This window comes from Hyperoodon ampullatus, assembly GCF_949752795.1.
Source record: "Hyperoodon ampullatus genome assembly, chromosome: 9".
Classification (NCBI taxonomy): Eukaryota; Metazoa; Chordata; class Mammalia; order Artiodactyla; family Ziphiidae; genus Hyperoodon; species Hyperoodon ampullatus.
This window is the reverse complement of record NC_136922.1, coordinates 15,055,100-15,078,528: the sequence shown is the minus strand read 5'-3', so window position 1 is coordinate 15,078,528 and position 23,429 is coordinate 15,055,100. Positions and strand designations below refer to the sequence as shown.

Sequence of the window (23,429 nt, the reverse complement as noted above, 5' to 3'; positions counted from 1 at the left end):
GCTCTCAGGCTGTGACACTGACACCATCCACCTGCCCCCGTTCCGGCAACCTCTTGGCACTGGCCAGACTACGAGCCCCCGTGTTTGGCACAGATGCTGAGCCATATGGTGGTTGCTCAAGGAAAGGCCAACTCCCGGCTTCTGCTTCACTCCATTATGTATACAATACAGATTAATAAGCAGTAAGGAGCCAATGTATAAACAGCAGTTACATATTTTTAAATTCCCCCTTTGTACAATTTAAAATAAAACATGTATACACTTCTCCTCTCTTTCTACTGTACTTTAGCACCACAGGATATCAATTTTCAAGCCTATATTACCTGATAGACATATATGAAGTTTGGAAGAAAATAAGGCAATTTGGTTTACAATGTTGATAGTTTTAGCTTACTTAATGCTCTAATGGAGAAAGCAAATCCTCACTCATTATTAAATCATTTCAAGACTCAATGCTATCAGTATCTTACGGTCACACGGACTCAGGACAAATGGTGAGACCTTGATCTTCTTAAGTCCTTCCGTCAACAGTCAATGTTTATGCAAATACAGACTTAAGAACATAAGCATCCTGGTTTAATGTTGTTGTGAGCCCTGTGGAGATAAAATTAATAACTCAGTGAATGTGTACAAATCAATACATAGTAATCCTACAAATGAAAGCTAAGATGGATAATTTAATGTTAATAACCATACTATTAAAAAAAGATCGCTTTCTCAAAGGTGGTGATTTTTTTGAAGTCTGATAATACCTGATGGTCCAAGCATCCAGAAAATCTATGAAAAGTGCTGAGACGAGAGAGATCGACTAGGATAAGCAGACAGGAAAGGGGACCCAGGCCAAGTCCTACCACATGGAACCCTAAAGGCCTTCAAAAATCTAGTTCAGTCACCCTCATATTGGACTCTGACTGCTGCTTTATAAGAAATTCTTATGCAGATGAGAACCACATGTTACTCTACAGAAATAGACAAATACAGAGAAGGAATGAGAACATCCTTGGCCAGTCCTCCTGCTGCGAAGTACTGATGCCGTCCCTTTGTCTTTAAATGGTATTTCAAATTGAGCTCATTCTGTTCTATCAATCATGTGACGTTTTCTTGTAATTAACTGGAAACACTTAAAAGATGCTAGTCTAGTAATGGAAAAGTTTTAAGAATCGGGTCTATCCAATACAGCATTATTATGGTGCAAACCTGTTTACTAGCCTTCCTGGGCCTTTCTATTTCTCCTCCTTGCTGAGATTTTTAACCTAGAAATGCTGTGCAAATGTCAGAAGTCCCCATGAAGGCTGGTTATTTACCCCCACCTCCACAGCCCATCATCAATTAAGAAAAGAAAGGCTGTTGAGACATACCACCCCAAATCAGAAAATTCTTCTCCTGTGATAGTAATGAGTTAATAACCCCCGTCTTTCAACCCAACCAGAAATACTCATTTCAGATTCTTCTACTTCAGCATCTCTAGCAAACATTCCTACTTTCCAAGCTGAAAGAGTCAATGGCACTAATGACGAAAGGCAGCCTGCCTTACGTGATGGTGTGCAAACATTATTTAGGTTCTGAAAGATAAGAAGGCTGAGAAACAGCATCAACGCCCTTTTAAAGCTTCTAACAACTGCTCCAATATGTTAGTACAATTTTGGAGTTAAGTCAAGATCACTTTAAGCAACTACTTGTTGAAACATACTGAATTGGTTCTTTTCCTTTTCCAACAGTCAGGATTTAAACGTTTCTGTTCTTCAGCCAAAGCCTTTGCTTCTAATGTATACATTCTCCTCTCTTCATTCTTCATTTTCTTCCACCTGTCACCAAGGATCACACTTATGGCTCTGTAAAAGAAACATTTACACAGTGTTGAACGCAAGAATTTTTCAGAAAACTCATGTCAAGTGCTGCTACTTTAGGAAGAAACAAAGTTGAAAGACAAAAATCTCGTCCAACATAGAGAAGGGGAAAGGTCAAGACTACTGTACTCATTTCCAGTAAAATCTGAAGTCATATGGTCCATTCATCATAATCTTGGCAATTAAAGCCTCCTGGAATAGGGCCAATATCTAAAATGGCTAAAAACTGTGGATATTTTACACAGCTTAGATTTGAAGAAAAAAGTTAAATATTTCAAAGAAATGGTTTGTTTGAATTACCATTGGGTACATCGGTCTTCCAAAGATGTTTAAGATTATTAAGGCAGACAGTGTTTAGTATCAGCAGCATAAAGTATTCACCTTGTACTGAAAGGTATTCTTACTTTCTGTTTGTGCCCATAGCCCATCAAATAGTCACGATAAGCCTTTTCTCATTCATGCAACTGCAGTGAAAATGTGGTGGCCCTAACTATGCACACTTACCACTTATCTCCAAAGACAATACAAATAAACCTTAGGCCACATTTACACTTATTACTTAAGAAAATTGGATAAACTCAAAGGGGAAAAAGTCAAACTGGTAAGACCCATTGTGATGGAAATTTGAAGCTGTTTCCTATTTATTAATTTGCTCCCAAACCTACTATAAAATGGTCTCATCCAGAACAGGCAGACACAAACTGTTTCCCTTTTGTGAAGACCTTAACCCTTAACCCTTAATTTCATGACACTCATACGAAATAGGTGGTCTGGAATGACTGCATGAAGTACATACAAAAGATTTCACAATGGCTGACATGGAAACTAGAAAACAGGCATCTGAGCTTTAGGACAGTCGCCACAGAAAGCTCTATTCCTTGAAAAGAAATTTAAAATGTAGTAAATGTATATATTTTTTAATCCAGTAAGTCGATGCAATTCAACATTGCACTGCATTTTCTTTTATTAAAGTAAAAACCAGTTTTTATAGTCTCCGAGTTAAAGGTATTATATAATGGTTGACACATTTACTAGTGAAATTGATTAAAAAGTATTCACATATGTATCCATTTCCAAGTCAGAGATGCATTTGGTATAAGAAGCTTCTCTTTTTAAAATGGAACTATTTGGGGTGGGCAAAATGGGTGAAGATGGTCAACAGGTACAAACGTCCAGTTTTAAGTGATGGAGCTGTAATGTACAGCAGGGTGAGTACAGTAAATACTACTGTGTGGTATATTTGAAAATTGCTAAGAAAGTAGATCTTAAAAGTTCCTATCACAAGAAAAAAAATTCCTAAGTATGTATGGTGATGGATATTAATTAGACTAGTTGTGATCATTTCTTAATATGTACAAATAGCAAATCATTATGTTGTGCACCTGAAACTAATATAATGTCATATGTCAATTATATCTCATATATATATATATAATTAAGATGAGTCATTAAAACCGGAATTCAAAGCTGAATTATTTTATGTGCATAATCATTTGACTTTTCTCAGAATATCAAGGGTTAAGGGAACTAGGAAGAATGGAGAAGATAATTTTAATTCGTGGAGAACTTGGTTGGTTTGAGAGGAAGCGAGCAGTAGAGGATTCTAAGAGATGAGGTATGGGCACAAGCCAACAGTAGGAAGGACTCGCTCGCACTGTTAATTTTTATCCCTGGGCTCTAGTGAGGACCCCTCGTAGTCTTCTGACAAATCTGGCAGTCATTACAAACTGCCAATGCCTGCACATCCCATAGCATGACACAGTTGTAAAATAAGTACATCCTTGAGATCTGACACAAGAAGGTGCTAGTCTTTTCTATAAAGATGGAACAGTCAATTGTTAGAACTGTCATCTAACAGCCAAGTGACATTTAATATTATTATTTTAGAAGGCAGATCCTTACCTCTTAGCTAACCTAATTATCTGTCTAGGTATTATAAAACAGTTACACATGACCCTAAAAATTCCACTTAAACATTTTACTTTAAAATCAACCTGGAAAACAGAATTCAATCATGAAAGCTATTGAATAACTTAACTATCCCAGTTCCTATGAACTGCACAGAAGTGTTACTAAATTATTATAGTCAGAATTATCACTATTTTTACCTGTTATCTTTCCCTGGATACATCTGAGTATATTCAACTCTGTATTTTTTGGCAAAAAGCATGAAGGCATTCATTGGTCTTTTGCACTTGTTAGGAGAAGTGGCACTCACAGTCCCTGAGCTGTGGGTTTTGACAGCTTTAGCATACAAGGAATTGGAAGAGAGCTGTGAGGATCCCGGGGAGCCACAGTTTTTACTGAATCCAGATCTTTCAAAGTCTTGACCTCCAGGTCCTCCACAAGACAAAGATGCACGACGCTGACGAGCCATACTACTTAACACATAGACTGCAGAAGAATCCATAGGCGTGAAGTCATAGCTGTAAATAAATATATAAATTCATTAAGAGGATTTTAATTCAGTATAGTTATCTGATTTGTGAAAACAGGATTAAAAAAACAAAAAAGACCCTTAAGATCTGATTGGAAATTTCAATGTATTTTACCTTAAATAATGTTACCAACACTACTTTAGCAACTTCACCATTGATAGTTGCTTGTAAGATGAAAGCTTATGTATGCATTTACTAAATTTATTTTTTTTAACCTTAATACAAAATGTTTTTATAAAAGAAGACTTCCAAGCCTCCCCACTCCAAAGGAATCTGTTACAATCCACATACTTTATTCATAGCAAACACCTTCTTCAGATCCCATACAACTCACTTATTCCTACCTTAGATTCATTTTTTGACAAACGTGATAATCTAATTTGTTGACCTCTAGAAGCCTAAAACTACAAAATTAAAACAGAGTAGCAAGCATATACCAGGCCTAAGGACTAACTACTACAGAAGACAAGATGTTGGGTAAGGACAGATAGAAGTGGTTAAATGTAGCTAAAGAAACTTAAAATGCACAGTAGCCTGGGTCATTTGTTTACAATGACATGTAAATACAGTCATACATGCATTAGTCTCCCCTCAGGGCTATCCATATATTATAACATAGCCTAATAACTTAAAACCCCTCGTTGATCAGGAAAGGCCACATTTTGTTAGGTATGTTCAGTTTATATAGGTGTATAAGCTTTCCATATCATCTCATTTCCTCAACAAGCTTGCATGGCAATTATCATTATCCTCTCTTTATATGAAGAAACAGGCTAAAAAAGATAACATATTGTTCAGCCAAGGCCTCACAGCTACTAGCTCTCAACCCAGATCTGTTTGTCCAGCTCCAAAGCCCCAGGTTTCCTCACGAGTACCATGGTACTCTGCACTGCTGTTGGCAAACCTCAAGGTGAATAATCATCAGATTAATTGAAAACATCATCTGAAAATTAGAAATAATGTAGACCACAGCCTAAAAATATACCTGTCAAGAGAATTCTCTTGTTCCAACTCTGTTAACTTCTACTGCTTACACTGGTAATCTCAGCAGAAAATCTTTTACTTCACCCCAATTCCTCTTTCTCTCCCTGAAACAGAGATTCTGGCAGTCCATCAACAGGTTGATAATAGCTACAGGAATAGTATCCGCCTACAGGTGAAGCAATGTGCGATTATGAATGATACTGACATACGGAGAGCTACCTGAGTGAGGTGCACGCCATTCACTGCACACAGTAAAAATGACTTTTACCAATTATCAACCACACAACATCTGCGTTTTTAAAGGTATTACATGAAATAAGTGTACTTACGAGTATGACTCCAAAATCATCCAATAAATGCTTAGTGATCAGTAGTATGCCAGAGAAATAATTTTTGCTATCTTAAGCCCCTCTCATATGTAATTTAGAAAAATAGCAAACTTAAGCATTTGTAAATGAACCTAACACAAAATTATTAATTTCTACTGCAGGAAAATAATTATAATTTGAAATACCGAAAGATTTAAAAATAGGGTAAGCTAACTGACTACTGAAATTTGAAAACTCCACCATCTAGTGGTACAAATATAACCGTCATCCATTTCCATTATGGATACAATTTAAAGTAGCTTGAAATATTCAATCACAGAATTCAGATTTTTACATGACTATAGCATTATATTACATAAAATATCTTTTTTAAAAAGCTTAAGTTTTTGCTATACTGAGCACTCGCTCTCTTTGCTATCTGTTCCTAAACTGTGCCTCATTTCACCTCACTTGTTTTCTACATGCCATTCCTCGAGCTTAGGATGCCCCTTCCCCCCGTCACTGTATATTACTCTTAAAGAAAAACTACAATAGTATAGTGTCTATTAACTGAATCAGAAATATTAACTCACTTAACCCTCCCTTCAATATGATCTTCATTTTACAGCTTTTTTCTTTTTTTTTTTGAAGACCATGGAAAAATTAACTTACCCCAGTTTCCACAGCAAAGCTATCACAGAGCCTGGCTGTGACTCCAGGCAGTCCGCTGCAGACCCATGTTGCTAACCAGGCTACACTGCCTCCCAACCAGCACCTACACACGGCCTCATCCATTCCCTTCTCTAGGCTGGAAGCAAAGAGGCAGGCCCATGTCTTAACTGATCTTCAATCTCGAGTGCCAGCACATACTAGGCCCTCAAAATGACGGACGACTGACCAAGAGGGTAAAATAAATCATTCTGGAGAACATAATAATATAAAATTTTAACTGGGCTCAAAGCCCATCTCTGCCACTTACTAATGGTATGACCTTGGGCAGGCAACCCTCTAGCCTCAGTTTACTTAGCTCTGAAAGGAATGAAGATAATATATGCTATGCAGTGTTGCACAGCTGGCAGAACAGACTGTATAAAACACTTAAGGCAGAGGTGAGCACAGAGCAGGTACTCAACTGGGGTATCAATTATTGTAGAAGTAGTCTAGATTGGTAAAGTGACTGTCCTAAACCTGCCTGATGCCTACAAGATTGGCCTCAATACCCAATGTCTCAAATGGGCTTCTTCAACTCAAGCTCTCACCTGGAAGCTTCGTTTCTACAATAGAGCCACCTCCTGTGTTTAAGAGCTCATCAGTTTATTGCTGACTTCTTCTGGCCCTCAGCAAGCTAACATCTCCAGTGCCCTTCCTAGACCAGCATGACCAAGAGCACCTACTGTGTGCCAGCTGGATACTGTAATTTCTAGTCCTCACAACAAGGAGTAGATAGAGTTAGGCAGGTGTTATCACCTCCATTTTACAGTTAAAACACTGAGGCTTGCATGTGCAGCAACATGGATGGGCCTAGAGATTATCGTACTAAGCAAAGTAAGTCAAAAAGGCCTGAGTTCAAACCCTGGTCGGGGAACTAAGATCCTGCAAGACACGTGGTGCAGCCAAAAAATAAATAAATAAATAAAAAGTACTACTAAAATAAGATAAAATACGACACAAATGAACATATCTATGAAACAGAAACAGACTCAAAGACACAGAGAACAGACCTGTGGTTGCCAGGGAGGAGGAAGAGTGGGGAGGGAGGGACTGGCAGTGTGGGATGAGCAGATGCAAACGACTGATGATATACACAGGATGGACAGACAACAAGGGCCTACTGTACAGCACAGGGAACTCTATTCAATATCCTGTGATAAACCGTAATGGAAAAGAATATGGAAAAGAATATGTATGTGTATAATAAAATTTTTAAAATAACAAGGAAATAGAATATTTCTAATATCACTAAAGTTCTACATTTGTCACCCCCAGAGGTAACCATTCTCCTGAACTGTTAATCATTCCCTTAATTTCCCAACAATTTTATTATAAAACTCATTCATAAACATGATAGAAACTATAGTGACATTAATTATGATAAAATAGCAATTATATTAACATGTTATACAATGTTTCATTGTGCAGAAATGAGTTAACATTGCAGGCTTGCTGTCCTTTCAAAGGGTTACTTACAGGCTGGCCCCTGACTAGCATCTGGAACTTGGATTTCGGGAGGGTTCCCATCATACCCACAACTGTAAGAGTGGCTCACTGTTCCTAAACTGTATGTACAAAAAAATACACTTTACCCTAAACACCTGCTTTCCTTTTGGAAGCTTTTGGTATATGCCAGGCAGAGGCAGCCTATGCAACCAGCTCCCAATAAAACCCCTGGTGCTGCGTGTCTAATAAGCTTCCCGGTAGATAACGATTCATACGTGTTGTAATTCACTGCTGAGGGAAATAAGCTTGTCCTGTGTGACTCCACCGGGAGAGGACTCACTGGAAGCCTGGCTTCCCCATACTTAAGCCCACGTCCTTCCTGTTCACGACTTTGCTTCATATCTTTTCAATGTAAGATATCATAGCTGTGCATATGGCTAAGTACTAACTCCTGTGAGCCCTCCCAGTGAATCACTGAACCTGGGGGTGAACTTGAGGATCCCTGGCGTAACTGTATAATGTGTATTTTACATACTATAGAAAGATTATATAAATGTAATTAGATTTATAATTTTATTAGATATATTTCCAAAGAACATCTGATTCCAGACTAATTTTTACTTAACATTATTTCTAAAGTTGATCCATGTTTTAAAATGTATGGCTACGGTTCATTCAACTTCCACTGACAAAAAGAATTCTATTGTATGATTGTATCACACTATATGCATTCAGTCTCCAGTGAATGAGTACTGATACTGTTTCCACGTCACGAGCAACACAGCTTGAACTTTACACATCGCCTAGTGCATGTCTACAAGCATTTACTTCTCTATGGTGTATATACAGAGGAATGGAACTGCTGATATTCACTGGTAGACAATAAAGCGAAAGTATCTTCCAAAATTTATCCATTTACACTCTCACCAAACATTAGAGGTATCACGGATCTAAATCCTAAGAATACTCTGAGTACTGGACCTTAACAATGTCTTGTTTTTCAAAAAAGACTGTATAAAAGAGTCAAACAGCATTTAGATTCCAATCTTGCAGGTGTTTATTGAGCATATAGCCTGTGCCAGGCCCTGTGCTGGTTGCTTTTTTAAAATGTTTTTTTTAAAAATAGTCTCATTGGGGCCTCCCTGGTGGCGCAGTGGTTGAGAGTCCGCCTGCCGATGCAGGGGATACGGGTTCGTGCCCCGGTCTGGGAGGATCCCATATGCCGCGGAGCGGCTGGGCCCGTGAGCCATGGCCGCTGAGCCTGCGCATCCGGAGCCTGTGCTCCGCAACGGGAGAGGCCACAACAGTGAGAGGCCCGCGTACCGCAAAAAAAAAAAAAAAAAAAAAAAAAATAGTCTCATTGGGCTTCCCTGGTGGCGCAGTGGTTAAGAATCTGCCTGCCAATACAGGGGACATGGATTTGAGTCCTGGTCCGGGAAGATCCCACATGCCGCGGAGCAACTAAGCCCCTGCACCACAACTACTGAGCCTGCGCTCTAGAGCCTGCGAGCCACAACTACTGAACCTGCGTGCCTAGAGCCCAAGCTCTGCAACAAGAGAAGCCACTGCAATGAGAAGCCCGCGCACCACAACGAAGAGCAGCCCCTGCTCACTGCAACTAGAGAATGCCCATGCACAGCAACGAAGACCCAATGCAGCCAAAACTAAATAAATAAATAAAACCTAACTTAAAAAAAAGGAAGAATGGGTCTTAAAATCCCAGATATCATATACTTTCTCTGGGTTCCTTCTGGGAGGAGGGTGACCAACTGCCCCCGTTTTCCCAGGACTGAAGGGTTTCCAGTGGTGCAGGACTTTCAGTGCTAAAACCAGAAAAGTTCTGCACAAATTCAGACAGTTGGTCAACTTTCTTGAATGTCAGCACACATGGGTCCTTGTCCATTCTACCAGTTACTAATAGGGTGATCTCAGGAAAAATCACTTTCCTCTTTATGTCTTTCCAAATGTCAACTTTTTGCTGTTTTTACAATTTTTAATCCATGCAACTAATGCCCTTGGGTCAAAAATAGTAAACGAAGACACAGTTAACTAAAGTAAAAGAAAGATACAATTAACAGACTTATGGTCTGGTTCAAGACAACTGGCCAGATTTAGCAAATATTTTTTTTTCTTAACTATCAAAGATGATCTATTTAATTCCTAGACATATAATGTGGTATTTTCCTAATCTAATCTTAAATGTTTGATGAAGTCACTTTTCCTACATGACTACTCCATGTAAAAGTCTTTTTTTTTTGAAGTATAGTTGATTTACAATATTGTGTTAGTTACTGGTATACAGCAAAGCGATTCACTTATATATATATATATTTAATAGACATATTCTTTTTCAGATTCCTGTCCTTTAGTTTATTACATACTTCCCTGTACTATACAGGACCTTGTTGTTTACCTATTATATATATAGTAATTTATATATTAGTATCTGTTAATCCCAAACTCCTCTAATTTATCCCTCCCTACCCCCTTTCCCCTTAGGTAACTATAAGTTTGTTTTCTATTTCTGTGAGTCTAATTCTGTTTTGTAAATAAGTTCATTTGCATCATCTTTTAGATTCCACATATAAGTGATGATATATGGTATTTGTCTTTCTTTGCCTTACTCCACTTAGTATGATACTCTCTAGGTCCATCCATGTTGCTGCAAATGGCATTATTTCATTCTTCGTAAAACTCCTCTTGAGGGACTTCCCTGGTGGTGCAGTGGTTAAGAATCTGCCTGCCAATGCAGGGGACACAGGTTCAAGCCCTGGTCTGGGAAGATCTCACACGCCGAGGAGCAACTAAGCCTGTGCGCCACTACTACTGAACCTGCGCTCTAGAGCCCGCGAGCCACAACTACTGAGCCTGCGTGCCACAACTACTGAGCCTGTGCTCTAGAGCCCGCAAGCCACAACTACTGAGCCTGCGAGCCACAACTACTGAGCCCGCGCACCTAGAGCCTGTGCTCTGCAACAAGAGAAGCCACCACAATGAGAAGCCCGTGCACCACAATGAAGGGTAGCCCCTGCTCACTACAACGAGAAAGTCCGCATGCAGCAACGAAGACCCAACTCAGCCAAAAATAAGTAAATAATTTAAAAAACTCGAACTGTATTATTTTAGTTTAATTACCAAGTATTTTTTCATTTATTCATAGACAGTTGACCCTTGAACACTGTGGGTTTGAACTGCATGGGTCCACTTACACATGGATTTTTTTAATAGTAAATACTACTCAGTCTGTGGTTGGCTGAATCTGCCTACACAAAGGGCTGGCTGTAAGTTATATGTGGATTTTCGACTGTGTAGAGGGTCAGTGCCCCTAACCCCTGTGTTGTTCAAGGGTCAACTGTATATACGTCTTCTAAGTAGTCCTTTTATAATTCTCAGATCTTTAAAGGTTTAACCTCCTAAACTGCAATCATTAGGGAGATTAAGAGTAAACTTTAATTTTTTTTCAGAGAGAGAAAAAAAAGAATTCAATATTACCTTTTAAATGTATCAAAAACACCTGAATCATCAAAATTAATGGCATCGGGGTGTCCAGGAGGTAGACATACATCACCAACATGAATTTCACAACATGGAATGCCATGCTGTACCACAGTCAAGCTTGGATAAAATGATGACCAACCTAAAGTTAAAGCAAACTATTGTTATATAAAGGATGGAGATTGACAGAAAGCATCCAAATTATTTATTATATGATAGCTATGTCACTCCTGAGTCTTAAAAAAAGTATGTGATAGATTTATAACACAAGTCATGTATCTTTGCCACAAAGCAAATCCAAGTGTTTTATTTAAACAATGCAAAAGCCCTCCAAAACTAGTTTAATTCAGCATTTTACTAATATATCAAATTCTATCAATCAGCACTTCCACTGACCTACAAGATAGTAAATGATAAATGATGATGATTGAGACCATGAAATAGTCTCTGAACCATTACGTTTGACAGTGTTAATGTGATTCAGGTGTAAAGCATATTTGGCCTCAACCAAAATTCAATTACCAGAATACTCCATTCCCCAAACTATATCAAAACAACAGAGAGCTTATTATATCCTACATGAATCTACAAGTTCATACCCACAGGAAGTAGAGCTCCACCTGACTACTGCGAAGACATTTAAACATCATTAGGTATTATTATAAGGCATTTCCTATGGTAGTTTTATTTAGCTTGAAAGAAGTTTTCCCTTCAAAAATTTTTTTCTTAATCATCAAAGAATTATGCCACAAGACATAATTATAGATTTAAGAAGCTTTCTTTAAAAAGTTACTACAAATTGAAAATTGAAGCCCTACCTTTATTTTTAACATAGAAAGGGTGGTCCAGTTTACACTCTACAGTAAGTAAACCATCTTCTACTGTACCAGGATCAAAAGTCAACTTCAGTACAGACTCGCCAAATGATATACTTTCTTCATGTGATAACAACTTTAGACCATCAGAACCATAGCCCTGGAAATACATGCATAGAGTAAATAAATTGGCAATGTTCAATTCAACATGGAGTGAAGTTCCTATTACGTGTAAGATTTTGTGGAAAAGGTAAAAATAAACAAGACAGGATCCTTGCCATTAAGGAGCTTTCAACCCAGTAGCGAAGAAAGGCAGATATTACTACAATATAAAGCCGACTGGAATAAGTGCTTCAATCCAAGTACAAATAATGCTAATGGAGTTTAATAAAGGGAGATATTAACTCCAAGAGAAAAAGATTGGGGGGGCTTTCAATTCCCATTTGAACTGGAATCTAAAAGAAGAATGCAATTTAGAAAGGTACAAGAACACACCTTACACCAGGAATAGTTGTGACCAATAACTTCTTTGGAGAGTGCTGAGTATCTGCTAAAAATACAAGATTAGTTCAGAGTTGGGGCAAATAAGACTGCAAAGGAGGGCCCAGTTAGTAGGTAAGTAAGTAAAGGGATCTTAAAGACAGGCAAAATGCTTAAACTTTCCTTTGAGAAGGTACTGGGAAGTCAATGGAACTATTTTTATTAATATAATTGTTGATTTTAAGATGATGACAAAGACTACAGATAAAAGGTACCTCTAGTACTCAATTTATTTGAAGATATAACGAGAGAACCCCATTACAGTCTTGAACTGACAAGTGCAGTGGTGGTAGAACCGGGCTGAATTTAAATTCAATCAATATTTATTGAGCACTTAGTACATGCCAGGTGCCAGGCTCTGAAACACACGTGATCCCTACCCTTAAATTCACAGGAAAACAAAGGAGACAGACATGCCAACAGCTACCTACAGTGTCCAGTCAAAGTAACTAATGAAATAAAAGGATAAATGTAAAAAATCTTTAAGGAAACAGAATGGATCAACTGAATACAAAGAGAGGAAACAGTCAACTTCATTCATGTTTTGAATGAAGCAATCAAGAAAAGGTTTTGAGGACTTCCCTGGTGGTCCAGTGGTTATGAATCTGCCTTCCAATGCAGGGGACACGCGTTCGATCCCTGGTCAGGGAACTAAGATCCCACATGCTGCGGGGCAACTAAGCCCGTGCGCTCTGGAGCCCACGCGCCACAACTAGAGAGAAGCCCGCGCGATGCAACGAAGAGCCCACATGCTGCAACACAGCCAAATAAATACATAAATATTAAAAGAAAGAAAGAAAGAAAGAAAGGTCTTGAATCTGCCAATCAAGAAAGGGTAGTAATACTCTTAAAAGGGGAAAAATGGGCCTGGATGGGGAAGGAAAAGGTGAATCCAGTGTTGGCTATACTAGTAACTAGATTACAGAATCTTCTAATTCTTAGAGCTCTAAGAACTTAAAAGCTAATCCCAGTTCCATCTTACAGATCAGGAAGGCAATACCCAGTGGCGTTGATAGACTGCCCAAGCCCAGTCATGCAAATAGCTGCTGGCAGAGCCAGAAAGAGCCCAGCTTTCCTGAGTCCAAGACTAAAGCAGTTTCCACAGGCCACCAAGGAGATGCTGTCGACATTATCATCAGAGAAAAAGTGGTGAAGAGAGTGAGGAAGGGTAGAACCTTATGAACATTCAATTCAACATCATGGGCAGACAAGGCACCAGTTCAAACAGACATCAGAAGGAGAAGCAGGGCACTGCCATCTTACGCACATCAAGGGGAGACAATCCACTATGTCCAACACTGCAGAAATGTCAAGAAGAACAAGCAGAAGTCTCTTCAGAGATCAAAATAAAACTAGTAACTTTGAGACAACTTGAGTAGACCAGCAGAGACTGAAGCTGGACTACAATGAACTTCACTATGTAATGCTCATAGCAAGAAGGGGAGACGGAAGGCGGCCGAGTCAGGACCACTGTTCTCAAGAGGCTCACTGGTAGGGCACAGCAGGCGCAGAACAGGAATTTTACACAAGCACACTTCACATGCCCAATTTCTCTGCCCACAGTGGAGATGGAGAAATGGAAGATTTCAAAGATAAAGGTTTCATCCAACATTTATCCTACTGCTTGCTGCCCACTACTGCCTTTGCTTATCGACTCAGAAAATACCAGCATTTTAATGGGTCATTTTAAATGTAACTCAGTCAATTCTCACTTATCCATAGGAGAATTAACCACTTTGTAGATTACCTAAGGTAAGGCTTTGATTTATTCATTTTGTGTTTAATGCCAGTTTAATTTCCCCCAAAATAAAATGTGTAAAAAGTGCTAAGAAATACACTCTTGTTCCCATCTAAGAAAGCTTCATTACAAAGGTAAAACCTAAAGCCGCTTCTCCTCTCCATCAGGCTAAGCAACAGAGGAGTCACAGGAGCTCCTCCCAAAATGTAAAATGTCATTTAAACATGGAAGCAAATGGAAGGACACACCTGCAGATTAATAATAAACCTATGTTCCCTTTTGAAAGACTTGTAAAAGTTTTAAGATTTTAAATCAACCTTGTGAGTGCCCATCTGGAGATCTTCCTCATTAGCGCAGCCTTCAGTTCTAGCAAAATCTTCCACATCCTGCCATTCCTTACCGCTTCCCTTATGAAAACACAGTCGTGTGCCTAGAGTTTAAGTAAAAAACAAGTATGAGATATGTGACTAGTGTGCTTGCTACACAAATAAACTGTAAAGAATTCAAGCATTTTTTTACCTTTCAAAAAACAGTGCCAAGCAGTCGAAGGCCAGGAATTGCACCACCCCAAGTCATCATCATCTGAGAGGGAGGACATGCAGAAAATGCCAGATTCTGACTCACTGTTTGCCTGTGGAAAAAATATTACAAACTTTCTAGGTTTTTCTTTGTAAGATGTATTTTGTTAATCTGTGTCTTCAGACTATCTATCTATCTATCTACCTACCTACCTACCTACCTACCTACCTACCTACCTACCTACCTAACCTACCTACCTAGTATGCCGGGTCTTAGCTGTGGCATGCCGGATCTAGCTCCCTGACCAGAGATCAAACCCAGGCCTCCTGCATTGGGAGCACAGTCTTAACCACTGGATGGCCAGGGAAGTCCCGAGACTTTCTTATTAGTGGATAACTTAATCATTCTAAACTTAGGGGGAAAAATCGCCTTCAAAAACTGAAGTTCTGGGAAGTTTAGTTAAATGCATGCTCCCACTGGTAACAAACTTTCTTAACATTAATAGAGCTGTACATAAAACTGAATCCAGATCAGTAGGAGAACAGCGAGAGAGACTACTTCCCATCTGCATGTGCTTCAGAAGAATTGCTTAGAGAGGGAAAGTTCATGTTTTTCAGCTGCTGTACAGATTTCATAAAGTTTAACCTCATGAATAAACTTACCCTTTCATGTCTGACTGGTGTTTGCTCCTTCCAGTGGTGATGAGGGAAGGCTGGCCCACCCTTAGAAGAGGACACCGGTGGAGGGCGTGCATAGGAATGTAAACTTTTGCTAGTAGCTATGATGTGTACAGGAGATGATCTAAAATAAAGAAACCGTTTTAACCACAAAGCAAAGGTCCTTAAAGTAAAGCTTTCCTTTTGGTGAACTTCATATTCCTAACACCAATGTTATTACATGTAAGACACCTATGGGAAACGCTAATAAAGACATCAGGGTTTCATCTATAGTATGTTGTTCCTTAACATCTTACCCAAACCCTCTTCACACATTTTAAACACTGTTTTTTTCAGATTAGATAATATACTTTAAATTCCAAATTACTGTTTCATTTACTCACTCTTTTTTTTTTTTTTTTTTTTTTTTTTTGCGTTACGCAGGCCTCTCACTGCTGTGGCCTCTCCCGTTGCGGAGCACAGGCTCCAGACGCGCAGGCCCAGCGGCCATGGCTCACGGGCCCAGCTGCTCCGCGGCATGTGGGATCTTCCCGGACCGGGGCACGAACCCGTGTCCCCTGCATCGGCAGGCGGACTCTCAACCACTGCGCCGCCAGGGAAGCCCTACTCACTCATTTTTATATCACGAAGTACATACAAGTGTGCAGTTTCATTCATGAAGGATGATGCCCCCTTATGCAGGGCTCCCGACCCCTTTCTCTCTCCTACTGTGATGTGGTCACCAAATCTCGGCCCTCCAAGCTCAAGGTGACCAACACGGAACTCTTTACCTACCAACCACCTGTATCACTGGGCAGATACAGTGAACTACCTGAAGCTAAAATGTTTAAACGTAGAAAATAGCCTATCTGCAAAGCATCTACACATAAAGCCAGCTACTTCTGCGCCAGGATCACCTTAAAAAGTAAGTTACCTCTTGCCCCGCTTTCCTGTCAAAAGTCTCTTTACCAGGCAGTGCTCCCTTCAGGGTACACGGGGCTCCCCAGAACACACTAAGATCCTTCCCCCACAAACATATAAGAGGGGTAACAGTAAGCAGCAAGCCCATAAAGGACGACCAGTAAAGTATACTGACTCGGGAGTTTGGAAAGCAGCAGAAAGGAAAATTTCAGGGTCTAAGAAGTAAATCTGAATTGTCCCAAATCAGGACAATTCTCTGAGATGCCAACTAAGGATTTGGTCCTTAACAGAACATGTCTGTACTAAACAGAGGAGGGGCATCTTACTTTCCAATTCTTCCCTTATTCTCTGAGAAATCTGATTGGCCCTCATTTTTTTCAACTTAATTAACATTTTTTATTATACCTTCACAGAAATCAATTTTTAAATGAGGATCCATATATAAAACTGTACATTGCTTTCATGTTCATAACACTTCTTAAGTAAAAAGCCCTCAAATTTCCATGCATTTTAGCTTACTCTCCAATCAACTTTGGGATTTCAAAATACAAATACTTAATATTTCATCTTGTGCAATTTCTTCCTTTTATTACACATTTACATCTTTATGAAGTATAAGAGAATGGCCAAACTGCTAGAAATTCCTTAAGCTCATTCCCGCCTTCGTGACTAGTAGAAGAAAATGGGTTTATCAGTTCTTCTGTTTAACCATTTAAAAGAGAACAATGTAATGTTCTGGAATGTATATGGCCTAAATGTTCTGTAAAAATTAATATGCTGCATGTGTCTGAATCACTAACACCATGGTCTCTTCATCCCTCTATCTATGCAGGGATAATATAAATTTTACCTGTTCTCAACCCCCTTGGTACTGTACAGTTACAACTTCAGACATCCCAAGTTCAATAACTAACATAGTTTAACACTCTACAAGTCACAAGAACAGCCACTGACTGGGTTAGAAGGCAGGCAAGACGGCAGAGCGTGACTCTTGGTCTTGTTCCCTAGGAAGAGGGGAAGCATAGAAAATGCAGCAGAGAGTAATCTACATCTTTAGGGAGCTACTCCTTTACTTGTTTTTTTTTTCCAACATTAATTTTCTTCTGAGGGTTTTACTCAACTTTCCATGAACTAAATTATTAATCCTCATGAGTTTACTGTGAAAAATGAAAGGTACTATCTCTAAACTAAAATTGGGGAAAAAAGAAAGTCCAATAGTAAAATCAGGGTGTTATTTTTTTTAATTATAAAGCAATTTTTCACTTTTTGACTATTAAGATTACAATGATAACTGGTACAATAAAGGAAGTAATACTTTGACAGGCAACTTTTCATTCCTGTGGAACTCTTCAAGGATTAAACTGAAATTAATTAAATTGAATTTGCTCTAATCAAAACCAATCACCTTGCTGAATAGAAGAAAAACAGCATAACTTGCTGGGCTTCACACCTAACAAGTTTATTCTTTAGCAAAGAACTATACTAACTTAGGAACACTACCAAAATTCAGTTATTCCTGCATCACCTATTATGGACTCTGGTCTACCCACCCACATGAGTGCAAACCTGGGTACTTCTCTTCCCTACAAACTATCATATTTTTCTATGTCTTTTTTACATAGCCAATTTTATAATTTGGGGGATAATTAATAAAATATTATCCATTTAGGTCTCTCTAGGAATATTAGTTGGAAGCTTCCATAATTTCATAGCACCATTAATTCATTTTCTTAAACTCTGGTCTGGGTATATGAAACAGTGGTTTCTACCAGTGGGAGTCTACTTTTGTAAGTTCAACATTTTAATATTAGCAAACATATAAATAACATAGGCCACATACACTATGGAAAAAAATAAACCTAGACCAAAAGAAACCAAACTCAAGGTTGATAAAAGTTTAAAATATGTCTATTTTAATTATGATTCTTTAGACAAATATAATTTTCATCTAAGTAGAAATATATAATAAAAGTATTCTTGGTCTGATGTATTTTTTGATGACTTTAAACCATTTACAAATATTTTTGACTCTGCTGTTCTCTTATCACTTTTATCTAATTCTCAAAATATGAAATCATGACATTGGGTGAAATAGCTCTTTGATTATTTTAAGACAAAGAGCTTAATTCTAATGACTTTGATAAACCACTCATGAGATGGTCAACAGATTACTTTTAAAACTAGAAAAAAAGAGCATTTTGTAATGATAAAAGTTCTCAATTAAAATATAGCCAATGTTCCCACCTGTTGTAAAATGAGCACTGCATAAGTGGACTTTGTGGACTGGTGGCGATATTTGCTAATTCTGTTAGCCAATCCACCTCATTTTCACGGTAAGTGTTTTCTGATATTTCTGAGGTATTTTGGTTCCAAGATGGTCTTGGATATTCTTGATGTGACACGTCTGAACTTAGCTGGTATATGGCAGATTGAGTAGGATCACTCTGAACAGCCTGAAGTTCAGGAAGATCATCTGCAAATAAGCACACAGAATTATAAGAAGGAAATTACTAATACAGGGGACAATTCTACAATCACAGTTGGAAGAGAGGTCCTCAAATTTAGCTAATTAATTTTGTGAGAGGAAAAGTGTAAATTCAAAATGTTATCTTGAATGAAAACAAGTTTCAACTGAAAAAAAAAAATGACATCTTATACATTTAAGGGCCAACAGAGTCTGACAGAAAAGTAAACCTAGCAAATGTAAATGGATTAATGACTTCACTACTCAAACCATGTAACTACCACAACTGTTCACCAACTGTTCTGTTTGTGTTTTCTGACTTTTTCCCCCAGTTTTTTATAGCTCACCTGGGAATAATCCATATACCACTGAGACATTTTTATGTTAACATGTTAAGAGGAAAAAGGCGCTTTATGGGTACACAGATGTACTTATTGTTCACACACTTGAACCTGTTCCAACAAGATTACTGCAACAAATGAAAACAACAATTTTCAAAGATGAAACCTAGATCATATTATATATTTTCAGGTACTACTTGTTAGACTTTATCTATTCTAAATTATTTCTTTTTAATGAGAAAGTCTGAACTCAGTAACATTATTTTTTCCAGAAAGTGTGTTCCCGAAAGGTAGTTCATGACAGACTCTCAGCTACCCAAGAAAGAAAACTAGAAATAGTACCCAAGGACCACTCATGTACATGCCAAGGCTATGAACACTGTAAGATACACTGAATTCTAAAAAATTGAATTAAAAATTAAAGAAAAAGAAAGGAGGGGAGAAAAAGCATCTTGCAGGCCTTAAAAAAGAAAAAGAAAAACCACCACCAAAACAACCCTCTTTGAAACACGTACCTACAAACTCTACAGATCCACTGAGTCTCTTCAATATATGTCAAGAAACTCTTCTAGTCTTGAGAGTTCTCCTAAACTGTCACTATAAAAGTACATACTCCTAATTCCTATTCAGGGGAATATCCCAGAATAGCTCACTAAAACAGAAATGTCTTACAAGTACTGATTCAAGACACCCACTCATAAAAGGGACTAGAAGGTATCCCCCCCTTCACAGAGCAGCTAAAAGATCACCCCAACTTAAGATAATTCCACTCTGTAATTCTCATGGTGGTGGAGCTGTTTCCCTTCCCTCACTGCCAACACTGTTCTCTGACTATCTTTATTTACTGTAAAGGGTTCATTTCTGTCTTTCAAGTTACGGAAACTACTTTTAAACTGAAGTCACGAGGGGTGGTACAAGTTTTTGACCCCCTGAGCCCTAGGTTCCTGATGTCCTCCTGAAACCTAAAATGTGACAATGGAGGAATCAGCCACCTGATTGAACTGGGCTTCTTGCTCAATAGTAACCACTCCTCAATGAATACTCGGGCCCACCAATCTCTTAGCACTCAAACAGGTTATGTCCCAAGACCTTTAAGATCCCCAAATTCCCAAAGAAGACTCCAGCATATAACCTCCTCTAGTTCATCATTTATAAAATGAGGACACTCACATCTCAGGTTTTTGGGAAATCAAAGAAAAATGCATCTTAAATGGGAACAAAGCCAAGATGAAAAGTTGGCAGCAAGCCAAGATCACTCTTCACCTGTTCACTGTCTTCAACAGTGACTTCAGAGCAATACAATTCAAAGTCATACCTCAACAAACCTTCACACTTCTACAGATCACGTATCTTTGGAGCAGCTCAGCAGTAGTGATAATCACAAATGTCAGATCCTCAAATTTCAAGGGTCCACTGTAATTTCCCCATCATACCAACAACCCAGGCGAGAATAGTGGCCAGCATAATTTGCTGAGCTTACACGGATATTTCAAAAGTAACATCTTTTGAAAAGCCACACAGCAAGGTTTTCATAAGGTGTTCAAAGGCTCCTCTTTATCCACAAAGGCAATTTAGTTTGAAAATTTGTACGAGTCTCTATGATAACCATAAATAGCCCCAAGTTAGGTTGGTTTTAAGTAATACTTCACAAACAATAATAAGAGAACACTGAAAACTTCTAATGTACAAAAACTTGACATACTTTTTATCAGTTCAAGGTAGGTGGAAAAGCTAGCTAAACATGAAAATTAATCTGAATCTCACTGAGATTCCTAAGAACTTCATTTTGTTTACCAAGCTCCATGTGCTCATCACAAGAGTTGTATCCAGGTGAGGATGGCAAATTTTCATTACACTGCAGCAACTCCAATGAGTCATTCATTCCTGAAGCTCTCTTGTCCATTACTAGCAGGAGTTTCTGTACTGCATTAGGCACCTGATTTGTCTTCACTTCCCACACCATGTTATGGTGCTCCGACTTAAAAATAATATAAGAAAAAAATGTCAAGTCATGTGATTTGGAAATAATGTAAGTATAAAATCAATCAGAGACATCACAATGTTGTATCTTTAATCACACATTGCTATCTGTATCCCCCTCAAAACCTTTAGACATGGATGACTGAAGGTCTATTCTATTTTGCACATTTTTTGGAAGATTCTATTTTAATTTCTCTAGTATTTATCAACTGTGTTCATTATTTTGTTTTCTCATCCTCTGAAAGTGAAAAGTTTAACAAACTTAAAATTACAGTCTCTAACGAATATTTTTAAAAGTTTCTTGGGACTTCCCCGGCAGTCCAGTGGTTAAGACTCTGGGCTTCCACTGCAGCGGTCACGGGTTCGATCCCCGGCCAGGGAACTAAAATCCCTCAAGCCGCGTGGCAGGGCCAAAACAAAACACGCACAAAAAAACAGACAAAAAAATAAAATAGAAAAGAGTTTCTTAAAATGGCCATATACTGTACTTCTTATAAAAATAAAAATGTTTTCTTAATGAGAATTTGGGACCTAACCATACTAAAAAGATACCTGACCTTCTGAATAGGCTACAATTTTTACAAAGATTAATAATATAAAATGTGGTTATACTTTTTACACTCTTGCCTTTGGACGATGATCAAATTAGTTATCTAACATGGGTGACAGAAGCAGCAAGATTTCCTGATTTCTCAGGCTATACTCCAAATCTCATTTTTAAAATGTTAAATGAGTTAATATGAAATACACAAAAAATTCTAACATATAGTTTTTTTTTCTCAAAATAAAACAGAATATACTGCTGTTAAAAGTCACCAAAAGTCAGGAACTCCCTGGCAGTCCAGTGGTTTGGACATGGCGCTAACTCTTACTGGGGTTAGCCGAGGCCCGAGTTCAATCCCTGGTCAGGGAGCTAAGATCCCGTGGTGTGACCAAAAAAAAAAAAAAAAAGTACCGTAAAAGTCAGGTACCGTAGCCCAGGCTGATCAAAAAATGCAGTGAAAAGACATTTATACCAGAGCTTTCTAAGCCATGTCATAATCACCAACAAACACTGACAGATATTTTTCTATGAAGGCTTTGCCAATGAACTTTTAAATCATGAAATGTTATCCTGACTATAAAATGTATGACCACTGTGGAAAAAAAATGAAAAACGCTTTTCTTAAAAAAAAAAAAGGAATATAATAATTATCTATCTATCTATCTATCTATCTATTTATTTAGTTAGTTAGTTAGTTAGTTATGGCTGCGTTGGGTCTTCGTTGCTGAGCATGGGCTTTCTCTAGTTGCGGCGAGGGGGCTTCTCATTGCAGTGGCTTCTCTTTCTGCAAAGCACGGGCTCTAGGCACGCAGAGGCTTCGGTAGTTGTGGCTCACGGACTTAGCTGCTCTGTGGCATGTGGGATCTTCCCAGACCAGGGCTCGAACCCGTCCCGTGCATTGGCAGGTAGATTCTTAACCACTGCGCCACCAGGGGAGCCCCTATAATAATTATTTCTAATTCCACCAACCCGAGTTAGATACTGTGACATTTTGATTATCTTACAATCCAATCTCTTTTTCATGCACAGACCTACGTTTTACCTAAATAAAATCATTTATTTTTCCTCATACTTCATATTATATATATTAATAGTTGAGACCTTTATAAGTTCATAAGCATTTTCCTATGTCATTAATTTTTTCAAAAATCTATTTTAAATAGTTAAATAATATACATCATCAGGATGTACCAAAGTTTATTTATCCCTCCTATTGCTAAACATGTTCACAGTTTTTCCAATCTTCTAAATAACAGTGAATTTACATTCTTTTTTTTTTTAAGTATTTGCTTATATCTGGTTATTTCTTTAGATTCCCAGAGACAGATTAGTAGTTCGATGGCAATTAAACATCTTCTTAAGGCTTTTGACACATACAGCCAAACTGACCACTTGCCTTACTTTATTTCTAATATTTTATTTCAGATGCTTTCTGCCTGTACTCCTCAAATATCACCCATTTCTTGGGCACTTAGAGCCTTACACGATACTGACTGTGAGATGCAGTATGGAGTAGTGAAAAGGGCACTGGGGTGGGTGGAAGGAAACAGGTTTGATACCAGCTTAATCATTTACTAAATCTATGAACTAAAGTGACTGAGCTTCAATATCTCCATCTGAAAACAGGGCTAATGACTCCTGCTCTTTTCTTCCTAGAGCAGTTGTGAGGATGAAATGAAACA

The 23,429-nt window shown here is 38.3% G+C and overlaps 1 protein-coding gene across 1 annotated transcript; it reads right to left on the bottom strand.

Moving 5' to 3' along the window:
• Positions 1–371: 371 nt before the first annotated feature.
• HBP1 (HMG-box transcription factor 1) lies at positions 372–21,201 on the bottom strand. Its single transcript, XM_079711354.1, has 10 exons — positions 21,018–21,201; positions 18,663–18,891; positions 15,504–15,642; positions 14,842–14,953; positions 14,640–14,752; positions 12,048–12,204; positions 11,227–11,371; positions 3,956–4,273; positions 1,691–1,832; positions 372–594 (listed from the first exon to the last, which is right to left on the bottom strand). Exons 1-10 carry the CDS (start codon positions 21,184–21,186, stop codon positions 577–579), a joined length of 1,542 nt encoding a protein of 513 aa, XP_079567480.1. The 5' UTR covers positions 21,187–21,201; the 3' UTR covers positions 372–576.
• Between the last annotated feature and the right edge of the window lie 2,228 nt (positions 21,202–23,429).